Source organism: Perca fluviatilis, chromosome 24, assembly GCF_010015445.1.
Source record: "Perca fluviatilis chromosome 24, GENO_Pfluv_1.0, whole genome shotgun sequence".
Taxonomy (NCBI): domain Eukaryota; kingdom Metazoa; phylum Chordata; class Actinopteri; order Perciformes; family Percidae; genus Perca; species Perca fluviatilis.
In genome coordinates, this window is record NC_053135.1 from 3,441,920 (window position 1) to 3,454,466 (window position 12,547).

Below are 12,547 nucleotides of genomic sequence, written 5' to 3' on the forward strand. Positions count from 1 at the left end.
GTGTGAGAGACATTTGGAGGATTCGGCCGCATGGCACACATGTGAAATGCCTCATCAGATAGAAGACGTGCAAAGAAGTGTGCATTTATGTTAAAGAGGTAGAGAGAGAGAGAGAAAAAAAAAGTGTTTAACTTAAATGTCATTCAAAGTACTTTCCAGTATATAATATTAATAATAGTCTACAGTAGGTCTACTGGAACAGATGTTTTTTGATAGGACTTGTTATAGAAATAAAACTGTTTTATCCACTAAAAAAAAACTGTGTCCCCCAGGGCTCCATCAATTCAATTATCATGGAGAGCCACTACATTAGGGTGTACTACTTCTCTCTTAGACTGCCGCAGGCACTATAGCAAATAATACACACACACACCCCAAGAATATGCTAAATCATGAGTGGCCCATTTATCATTGCCAAGGGAGAGAACCCCCACCCAACCCACGCACTCCGAGTCATTCAGTCACACACAAATACACTCTGGAGAGTGGGTGAAAGGGACGGTGTGGAGATGCGATTTGGGCCTGGCTGTCAGCGCTTGTCACCCGGTGAATGTGCAGAGCGCCGGGGGGACCCCATCTCGGCCCTCGACGCTGTCCGTGGCTGATAAGGCCAATCTGCAGAGACAGCACCTGAGTCCCCCACCCCGGTCCCCGAACCTCCAAGCTGTCACACACCCTCCAAACAGCTGTCAGAAACACTCTATGAAGGTCCCTCAGCGTCGGATCTCCAAGCGGACCAAAGTCTTTTAAAGCTGGGAGCCCCTCGAAACCTCTCTTTATCTGCTGGAGCATACTACAAAAGATGTCCATCCTGAAGGTGCTTTTTCAAACACCAATAAATCATTGTCAAATAAACCATGATATAGCCTCATTACAACAAACTAATTAGACTGTTATGCCAAGTAGAAGCACTAACTCATACAGTATACCAGGGGAACCGTGCTCATAATTAACAATCAATTGCTGTCCCTGTGTGGCTTCTCTGATTGTCCAACTTTGAAAGCTTTGGCGCAGTTTGCAGGAAAAGAATGTCTGTTGTCTTTGTTGTACAGCAATCCAGACGATTCCTTCTAAAGATTTGACCCAGTTGAGGAAAATATGCAGTGTAGAGGATGCCAGTTACTTTAAATGAATTAATTAATGACTTATTAAGATAGGCATTCAGAAGTACAACTTCCTTGATCCAGCGTTACAAACTATGTCACATGAATCTTGTAGACCGCAGCACATGAGAAATCTGTTTTTAGCAGATTCCTATCTTGGCTCCAGGGCCTATTTTAACATACTGTGCCACCCCCTCCCACTTTATATTCACAAATGCAGCAGCTCCACTCTTATTATAACTTCAACATGAAATACTCTGGAGAAATCAGATTTTCTTAAATAAGTGAGATACACAAGAAGTTCAAGCAAAAACATGTCCCTTTAGCGTTCATATAAATGCTCAGCGGTGAGAGACTCAAACATCGTAATAAACCCAAACATCCCGGGAAATAACTGTGTGTGGATCTACTGTATGTGTGAGACTCAAATCTGTTTAAGCTCAGATATCAGAGAGCGTCCGCAAAACCCAAAGAAAAATAAAGTCTCTCAAAGCAAGATAGTTTATTTTCACGTTGTTTAGACAGCCGTTTCCAGTGGTCATAATCTTACCTAATAGTTTAAATGCCTTTTAAATGGAGAGCCCAGCCACCCTCCTTTAGAAGCCTACATGTGCACTACTGTTTTCTCCCTGACAGGAAACCCAGCATCCTGCTCCTGACGGACTTAGATTGCACTTTAGGGTGGCATCAAAAGAGAGTGGGAGACAGAGGGGCAGCCCTGCCCTGTACCACGCCTCTGGGAGGGGGTGTGAAGAATTCCAGAGAAAACCTACAGCAGTGACGAGGCTGTGAATGAGTGGTTTCACTCGAAACTGACAGGGCAGGTTTGTTGGAAAGAAACCAAGGCCCTCATAGAATAAACCATGACCTGTGCTCCATCAAACACCCAACAGGAAATCCACTGTTTTGGGAGTTTTTGTTGAGTTTTAAAGATTGCGCTCTGCGGTGCACGCCAAAAGCCCCAATGTCTAAGCCCTAATATAAAAGTTTAAGAAACGAACAGTGGTCTAAAGGAGACAGATCTGGTGCTTGTTAGACCATATCACTCCAAACTAATAACTGCATCTTGTGTGGCTGCGTTTGCGGTAAAATACTCTGTAATTCATACCCTGAGCCTAAACACTGATTGCCCAGCAAATTGTTCAAAAGGTTTAATGCCATTCTCCCAAATGAGCCATAACAAAAGAGTGTTGTACTTTTGCACTGCCAGTAGCCATCGCGTTTCACAACAGGAGACCCAATTAAAAACACACGCTCCTCAGTAAACTGTGTTGTTGATGCCGTTTCATTTACACTCACGGCTGCGTAACTGTGCAAGCGAGACCTGAGGCTTACAATTGTAGCAGTGTGTGTCTAACTCTTGCACAATCATAAATATGCCTTTCCACATTCTTTTCCAACACAAAGCACTAGTAATGGTGCAGCATAACACGTCCCCGCGGTGCTACTCAGCAGAAGCAGCCGGCACGGGACTGCGATGGGTGGCACTGCTGCTTTCTGGGTCTCTGATCGCGTTACACAGAAGACACTAATGGATGTAGGGAGGAAAGACCAAGGCAGGGAACAGAGGCTGTTAAAGAGAGGCGTCAGATACAGAGGAGACGTACAGCCACTTCAAAAGTCTGTGGCTGTTTTAATCTCTCTCTAGGTTAGTCCCTTGGCAGGCGAAGATGGGGGTTGGGGGAAGTGAGTGGGCATAGAAGTGGGTGTGTGTCAGTGTGCGTGGGTCTATGGGGCACAGGCTGTGGCTGGTGAGCAGTTCCCACTGCACACCGCCAGTACTTTGACAATTATCTCCTTGATGCAGCAGTCTCTTTTTCACTTCTATTGAAGAACCGTGCCTGAGCTCCGAAGCCTCCCAGGAATGCCAGAGAGAGAGAGTGCAAGGGGGACTCCAACGGGGATAATCCCAATTTCAAATGGAGCTTAGTGGTATCCCCCCTCCTCCTTTTCTTCCTCCATCCCCCCCCACACTCCTCCTGTCTGGCACAGATAACTCATCCCTCTCTCTTTCCCTCTCAGCCCTGTGCATGCGCAGACACTACCCTCTAAAGTAATAATTAGCATGTCATCCACTCGCGTGAGTCTGAGGTGGGCCTTCATGGAGTCTCACAGCGTGGCGAATGATGGAGTTTTATTGGGCTACGTCAAGGTCAGAGAACGCAGGGTTAGTGTTACACACAGTGAGGTGTGGACACAAACCGAATAATCACACACACACACACACACACACACACACACACACACACACACACACACACACACACACACACACACACACACACACACACACACACACACACACACACACACACACACACACACACACACACACACACACACACACACACAAAGAGAAGAAATAAGTTGCCATACATCCACCTACTAACTGTGGGAACTACCAAGGAAGTGCTCTTCTAAACACAATGCTACAAGTTGAAGGTGAAAAGTGGTTAAAAATAGACCCTTTGTGCTTGTATTCTACTTCATTTCATTTGTCAAACATCAGAGAAGACAAGTAAACCCATGAAGCACAATAAACGTTATAATTTTTTCTCTGTGGGGCTATGTGGTGCTGATGATGCAGAATGACCACCAAAACCAAAACTGGCCAATGGATTACTTGTCTGGCAGCCCATTATAGTTTCCGTTTAAACCTCTTAGTACCTTTATAGTAGGTCAGTGTGGACATGAAATGGACTACAAGTGAACCACACATGTGTGAAAGTGATCTTAACTGATCAGTTTAGCCAGGTTTACTCCTACAATCCAACATGCAGTGCCCGGATACAACTCTAGCTGCACACATGACTCTGATGGTCACGCAGTGATATGTAGGTTTCATTGGAGGACGCACGCATTCCATTCATCTATCCAGCCACCCACCGTGGAAATCAATTCTCAACCTTCTTGTTTCACATACACATGAATGACAGTGTTGGGAGAGTCACAAAGAGGTCAGGGAGGCAGAGAGGTGCTTCTACTCTGAATTAATCACTATCATATTCAATGTTTACTTTCATGAACTGATGTAAAACTAATGTAAATTATCTACAAGAAGAACCAATCACATGGTAGATTTGCTTCTCCATCAACCCATAACAATCGGTTTAACATGTCTTTGTGTCTAAAAAAGCTTAAGCCTCCAAGACTGCAAGAATCTACTCTGCCAAAGTGCCTTTGAGCAATCCACTGAACCCCTGCCCGGCTCCAGGGGCGCTGTTCTGTATTTTACCCCGATCTGAACTCCCTTAACCGTAGGAGAGATGAGAAGAAAAAAAAAACAAGCATTTCTCCTTCAGGGATCAATAGAGAAACACGATAGTGTGAAAATCTTGCAGTGCATCGGCCCTTGTGTGCTGTTGCTTTAGGCCTTCTGCCATAAAGAGAATCAGAGGCATCACTGGGGTGCAGTCAAACAGCTGGGCCTGCGGTTAGAGCCTCTGCTCGGAGGCTGCAATCAGCTGAGCGCCGCTTTATCACGTGGTTCACTTTCTGACCTCCCTTAGACACACGCACACACTCGTCTGCAGATCTCCACCTCCAGAATTCTTTCCCCTGCTTACACAAGTTCACTTAAAAAAGAAGTGAAAGCACAATATCAGCTATTTCCAGTCAAGCTTAGCGCAATGCATTGTTGACAGATTAAGCCCCAGCTGCTGCTTGATAATGTTACAAATCCTGACCATGCATCTGAGTACCTGTTGTTCCTGCAGAATGGCTGGAATTTATCCAACCTACTGGTAGTATTGTTTAGTATTGTACTAAATGGCTAGGAAAAAAAACTGCATTTCTCCAGAGTTCTCTTCTTCAAGATGAACTGATGAAGTGTTGAGACACTAAAGATTGACTTTGGCCGACGGCTTGGCCCAGCTTGACGGTGTGTGAAGTGAGCATTCTGTGGCTTTTTTGGCTTTGAGCAGATTATAGGGGACGAGCAGTTTCCACTGTACTTTACCATTGTTCCTTCGCTTTTGCTCCGTGCAACTTCCCTCTGCAGGCGAGCCACGGCCAGCTTTTCCCTAAAGAGGAGGAAGGAAGAGATGAAATAAGAGTCAATGTGTGATCATGGTTTAGTGGGTGACACAGGCGGTCAGGTCCAAATCTTAAAACTGACAGATAGTTTTGCATTTCAGTGGCAATTGTACTATTGTTCTAGGTTTGAATGTTCTGTTTTTGCACCAAATCATTGTTTTTCCCCAAAAATTATTGTTGAGGAAAGAAGGCCTCATCTTTGTCTATCTTCCGCACGCGCGCACACACACACACACACACACAAACTAACCACACAAAGTGGAGAGCTTGCAGACAAAAATAGCTCAGAGGAAACAAAAAGCAGGGCATCCTCGCACCAGACACACAACTCCTAACAGACTCACTCTCCCTTACTCTCTCTCACACACACACACACACACACACACACACACACACACACACACACACACACACACACACACACACACACACAGCTAAACAAAGAAATAGACTGTGCACGTCCAATCCGTTTCCCACGTGAGGGCATTCCAGACTTTAATAGGCTAAATCTTGGCACACTAGCACTGATAATACAGAACCCGGTTTTATGACCTCTCCGGAGGTATCACAACAACTGAAAACACTGCTGCAGGACAACCCAGCCTGCATCTCACAGCTTGTTGAAAGCTTGTCATTCTGCAAGTGTTTGGAAGTGTCTGAAAGTCCAACAAATGTGTAACGAGGAAAATGCCTCCTCTGGCAGTGTAACATGTGTTTGAAGCTTTACAAGACCAAAACCTCATTAATTCTAATGTCAAATGCTGCATTGGCATTCATAAAGATGTAAATATGGTGATCTAAAGGTCAACACAGTGTACTGACACAAGAGGCTTGTGATGTCCGCCAATTATCACCCTTACATAGCGTTAGGTATGCTAATTAAGTCACTTATTAAGATAATGAATGCGTTAATTAGCAAATATTTAGGATAAGATTAGTTATACTTCGTTGTCCCAAAAGAAATTTGTCTTGGACTCAGGTGTTGCTCACATACTCTTTCCAAAATGAGGTACAAATATTACAAAAAACTAAAATGAATCACAAGTAAACACAGTAAAAAAAAAAAAATGATTAAACAAAAAGGGTTAAAGCATGCTCCAGAATGAAATCAGGACATCTTTTGTGTATGAGACGAAAGCTGGGATGTACGTTTGAAGTTTTCATCAAAGTATTGTTCCAGACTTTCTGTGCTCACAAGAACACATCACACACACTCAAAGCCAACTAATATGGGAGCATGGGACCTAACAAAGGAGTGTATACAGCAGACAGCCACAAGTAATCACAATCACCTGCACATTTTTCACATTTCTTCAGTGGAGCAGACACCCAAACCCCTCGCCAACCTCCCTCCCAACCCCCAAAATAACTCATGACTAACATCTTCTTGTCGCCTTTGACAAGACATCATTGTTTCTGAGTGGCTTACCTGTCGGGGAAAAAAACCCAGTGATTAAGAGGCAGCTGGGGATGTATGGTTCACGGATGAATCTACCGTCTGGACAGAAAAGAGTGCACTGAGCTACATGCTAACTGCCGGTGGAAGCCATTCCCACCGCCACTCTAATGAAACCAGATTGAACCAGGCAAAGCCTAGCCTGGCACTTGTGAAAGAACTTGTGCGGTGGTGACAAATCTTGGAGGAAGTCAAGCAAGGCTTCGAGACAAGGGGTGTGTGTTTGGGTGTGTGGTAGTGCGTGTGTCTACATAAGTGTGAGAAGTTTGTGTATTCATAAATGTGGGTGTGGGAACATGCATTCATTAAAGTGAAGGTGCTGTGTGTGTGTGTGTGTGTGTGTGTGTGTGTGTGTGTGTGTGTGTGTGTGTGTGTGTGTGTGTGTGTGTGTGTGTGTGTGTGTGTGTGTGTGTGTGTGTGTGTGTGTGTGTGTGTGTGTGTGTGTGTGTGTGTCAGAATTGCTCCACACCTGAGACTGACTAATACACATGTTCCAGTTACACAATGTGTCTCTTCCTATTACAACATACTGTATTTTTCAAACCATTACACTACCTGGAGTGAAAAATGTGAAAGAAGGGGGGGGATTGGGGTGTCTTCTGGAACTTCTCACTGCAGATATTGTTTTGTTAAACGGGACCGGCCTGGCATTCCTCCAGTCTGTGTTATGGCTGAGCTTCAGCCCTGTAAGGGGTTAAGTTTCAGGCTACTTATGCACAGGCATGTTCCAGAAGCAAAGGAGCATGAGCCAACTGCGCCCGGAGAAAATCATCGCCAAATATAGAGCAATTTGACATTCTGTGTTAAACATAATTATAGTAACTGGCACAAGCGGGAGTCAAAACACTGTTTCAGTGCAAAATGCTCACCGGCGACATTCGCATCCAATTGGCGCTGACGTGGAATTATGTGATATTTGAACTGCATTCAAGCGCACATGAAAGTCATCAGCGATCTGCTATATTCTGTATGAGATGTTTAGAGTGACATATTCTGGCAATCACTCACTTCGAAAACTTTTACCAGCTGTGTCAACTGTCCAATCAAAATAGTCAAAGTCCAACCCGAAGGCTGTTTATCTTGTGTAGAAGGCAGTTGTTGGATATGCAAACAGCTATGTTATAATGGTGTTTGGGAAAAAAAGTTATTATAATATTATAATTAATGTGTCACCAAACAGGGTCAGAACACAAGAACAGTTTCCTGTTTAAATGCCTCATCTTAAAAGGATAACTCCAACAACTCTGGTCTTATTTTTTTACAGATATGGCCATTGTTTCTAATAGTAAAGTAATAATTGAAATCTGGCAACACAACATCACTATAACAAAGTCTTACTGGGCGAGAAACATTTTTCCACATTACATAAACTTTATTTGGAGGTAAAATCAGAAGTAAGCACACCCATAATGTCTGTAATAACCCCTCATTGCAAAGAAAAAACTGGAAGCTCTTGCAATGCATCTATTTGTAGTCTATGCGCTGTGTGTATATTTCACACTTGACTGTGACTAAATGGGAATTATTTCAGGCCACAGTCCATGCCTTTATCCTGTACATCCAAGCATGTGATAAAAGCACAAGCTGACAGTGTATACATTCCTCATCCCCCTCTACTGTTTTTCATCCTCTTTGAGCACCAATATAAAGCTTGGTTGAGTGAATTCCAACAGCCAATCATGAGCAGTGTCAGCATGGACTTCCAGCAGTTCCCAGTGACCTGGAATCACCTGATATCACCAGAGGCCTAACCCCTGCCGAGCTTTAGGGGAGAAGGCCAAACCAGCTGACAACCCTGATCTCGAATACACGCACACACACACACACACACACACACACACACACACACACACACAGTGTTACGGTTTCTATGCATCAAAAGTTAATGCGGCAAGGACCTTTTGTCATAAGGATGTCATATAGATTATACTTTGAGTTTTAAGGTACAAACTTACTAATTGGACCTTTAAAACAAGGCTCATTTTTTACTCCCTTAAAATTTGACAGTAAGTCTGAACCCCTGCTTGGACACAACTACAAGTTTTGGTCTCATATTTTTAGTTGACACTATCTGCTGTCCGTCCACCCACCCACCCACCCACCCACCCACCCTTCAAAAATCATTTCCCTTCTTTTCAAATGCAAATCCAGCAGCATCAAAAAGCTCTACAGTACATCCCTTCCTTTGAGATAAGACAGACATCCCAACACAGAGTGATCCTGACACCAGCCTTGTTGCATTCGCAGTAGCTCAACCCTGTTTCCTCCACACATTCTCCCTGCTCAGACACTGTGGAAACCCCTCTCACGCTTTTTCCTCCAGCTCACATTGAGACAACGCGCCGACTGTTTGCTTCATGGCGTCTGCGGCATGCAAAGACACGATCTGTCAGGGCTGAGGGAGGATCAATCACAACAAGAGCATTCGCCAACCTGAGCTGACATGTTGGACCCATGTGCTTTGAACTGCATTGTGGGAGGCAGACGTTTAGCTGCGTTTTCATCACTGTTATCACGGCTCCTGCATACAGGTGGTTTAATCCATTGTACATTGTTTGCCGTTAAGCACATAATGAAAGAGAACAAAAGTGCTGTCTCTTGCGTTTTGGTTTCCCATTTCTCTCCAGCACTGTACACCATCTTATTATCAAGTGTGGTTAATCTCTCCTATGTGTAGAAAGATGTTAACAGATTAAAAACCACATAATGCTTCAGCCCGTTTTCCTGTAGCAGTTACTCATACTGCCATAAATGCACGCATCAGTTTGCATAAAAGATGCATAAATGTAAACCATCTTTCCAATATTGTCATTGAGGCTTACGGGGAGATAAACATTCCAATCGTGCTGAACCACAAATGTACACAGAGTGGTCGAGTGGGATGCATAAATGTTTGGATGAGAGCAGAGCCGCCATGCATTTATGTATTAGTGTCTGCACTCCTGCTGGGTTAAGAGCTCTGACATGCACGCAATCCTCGTGGCCCACATAGGGCATCCTGTTCAGAGGGATTCTGGCTACATTTTGGCTCAGACTCCGGACTGGTCATTCCCATCCTAAATCGTCCTACGGCTGTGTTATGTAACCTCCTGCACCGATCCAAAATTTCAATCGAGCCACCAGTGCGGGACAATGAGCTTACCGAGGCGTTTGATAAGTTATAACATCCAACCAAGCCTGACAGGAAAGCGGAGTTACAACTTCCAGGAGGTTAAAGCCAAGATGGGATGAAAAATGGCTTTGTCAACTTGAGCATTTTTACACCTTGCACAACTGAAATTTTGCAGGTTTTGGGGCCACATGGATTCATTCTTAATTGCATTCTCTTGTAAGAGTCTAGAAGTTGTGCACAAATCATCTCCCACCTCAACATCTTGTGTTAATTCCTGTATTAATAACACATGCAACATCAGTGTTGTTCTCTAAAGAGTCTTTCTGCAGTCAAACACCAAATACAGAGATAGCATTAAAAGCTGCCCTCATCTGTTTTATCTGAGGGGTGGGGTTCGCACATCTGTGACCATTCAATTGGTCACAATGCATTAAGCAGGTCCAATCAATCACCAAAAAGATGCCGTACGGCAGCCTGACCTGCGCCGTTTTCCACCGCCTCACCCACAGCTGGTTCCTGACCTCCGGTCTCCCGCCACAGACCCCGTCTGCACCGGAGGGCAGCGGAAAAACAGGAGCCACATGTCAGCACCCTACACACACACACACACACACACACACACACACACACACACACACACACACACACACACACACACACACACACACACACACACACACACACACACACACACACACACACACACACACACACACACACACACACACCAAACCCAACCCAGTCAGCCAGCCAGCCACAATGAGCTTTACCTCACTACGGCAGACCATCAATTATTGACGAGGTGAAATGTGATGAGGTTGTACTGTGAGCACACAAAGAACACATGCCTTTTCAAGCTGCCATGTGGCCTTGAAATGTCTTTACTTTATGAAAAGGCATATTTCTAATCAACATGTTTTGTTCTTTATGCAATGAAGAAATTTCATCATGTTCAGTATGCTATTTTTTTAGTATGTCGGATCACATTTACATGCACATGCACTATGAAAAATACAAGGATGTTTCCTACATTGACTTGGCCACCAGAATGTCTTGTGACAATGTGGGTCATAAACACCCTAACATAACTTCCCTTATTCATACTTCCTTCTGATATATGGAGTTGTGTATTGGACATTGTTGGAGTAAAAGCAGTCAAACGAGTTGAGACAATCACGATTAGCAGAATTTCTCCAAAGTCAACAACATGTTGAATGCTCCGAGTTGTTTATCCTTTCCTTCTGTGATAACATCAGTGCTGTAGGAGCGTCTCAGCTCTGGATATCTTAATTACACTGGTGCAACGTGACTTTCATTTTTGACATGATCTCACAGCGCATGATTGATAGATGCAATCATAAGACCGTGTGAGAATGAGTTGTAAACAAGTTGAGGGAGTTATCTGCAGAATCAGAGTGAGGGCAATGGTTTAAACGCATCATTTTGTAGGCCAAGATCAGATCAAATGTATGCACTTCTGAAGCAGCAGAATTCAGACATGAGGAATCCTCGGAGACTCCTCCTGAGCTCTGAGGAATGCACTCGCCGAGCGTGGATTACCCCTGCCTGACTGTCTGTCTGTCTCCCTAAATGTTTTCTCATTCTGCAAGCATGGCCTGACCTCAATTGTTTCCGAGCCACAGACACATTCCTGTCCGGACGAAACGAAACATTGCGGATGAGCAGATGCGCTTTAAAAATGGCCGCAGCACCCGTCCGCCTGCCTGCCGGGAGGGTTTTATTCACCAGCCCGGCCCGTTGAGAACGGGGACAGAGATAGACGCAAACACACAAGAGGGCACTCCTAAACACATGCATGAACACACATGTGCAAAAACACTGGCAAAGATATGCAGAGACATGCATACACACTCACACAATTTTGAATCTTTTATGTCCAAATCATAAAAGAGAGATGACTCCAACCTGAAAGGATGCACTGTTGCTGGACCTGAACAACCACAGATATGAAGAAAGATATGTTGATACAGAGCTGGAGCAAGTTTCATACCCCCAGAAGAGAAAAACAAATGGAGCTTATCAAAAGGCATTCCCAGCCACACGCTCACATTCAAACAGGTAATAATCCTGTGCGTGTGTCTACGTTTTTCCAGTGATGGTTATCTCACTTGAATCACACACACTTACACATAATTGAGTTTAAGTAAAGCTCCCTTCACACTGGACTACAATTACCTCATGATTTAGAAGTTTACCTGCGTTTTGTGAGGCGCATTCAGACACTAAGACTTTTTTTCGGAGTTGGGAAATATACTTCTGTCAAGACGCATTTAAACTTCTCAGCAGATCTATGCACCAAAAGGATGTTAACGCTGGGCTATCCTTGAAATTAACTAGTTTAAGCACATGTCGTGCATTCTTTTTCCACCTCTGATGACCTGGCCAATTGAGGCGTAAAGATTGTCAAATGTTCAGTTTCTGAAAGTAAAAAAAAAAAGAAAATTGAGGGATGAACCTCCCAAATTCAGACATTGGAAAGGTGTGGGAGGAGAGGACTGGAACTGAACATGTTATCCAAAAGAGAAAAAGGCAACGCAAATGTCTCAGGAAGATGCAAACAAACGAAGATGCAAGTGTGTTGACTCTTGCATCTTTATTGAATATCTGTCAGTTTAATAAAAATCAAACGGTAACTAACATTGACATGTTCAGTGGTTAAAAAATAAAAAATAAATAAATAAATAAAAAAATGAGGCCCGCATACTTTAGGCAAGCCACACGTTTCATCCATTGTTCTGTATTTTACACCCTGGCTGGCCTGGGTTGAAGTAATTGGGGAACAGGGACACAACATGTACTACTGTACTGTAATAGTAGAAT

At 43.9% G+C, this 12,547-nt stretch overlaps 1 protein-coding gene across 1 annotated transcript in view; it reads right to left on the reverse strand.

The window, feature by feature from the left end:
• LOC120554430 (nck-associated protein 5-like) overlaps positions 1-12,547 on the reverse strand; it is a 124,615-nt gene that overhangs the window by 55,513 nt on the left and 56,555 nt on the right. The window contains 1 exon segment of the mRNA XM_039793313.1: positions 5,062-5,125. Within this exon segment, the coding sequence (XP_039649247.1) occupies positions 5,062-5,125 (64 nt within the window).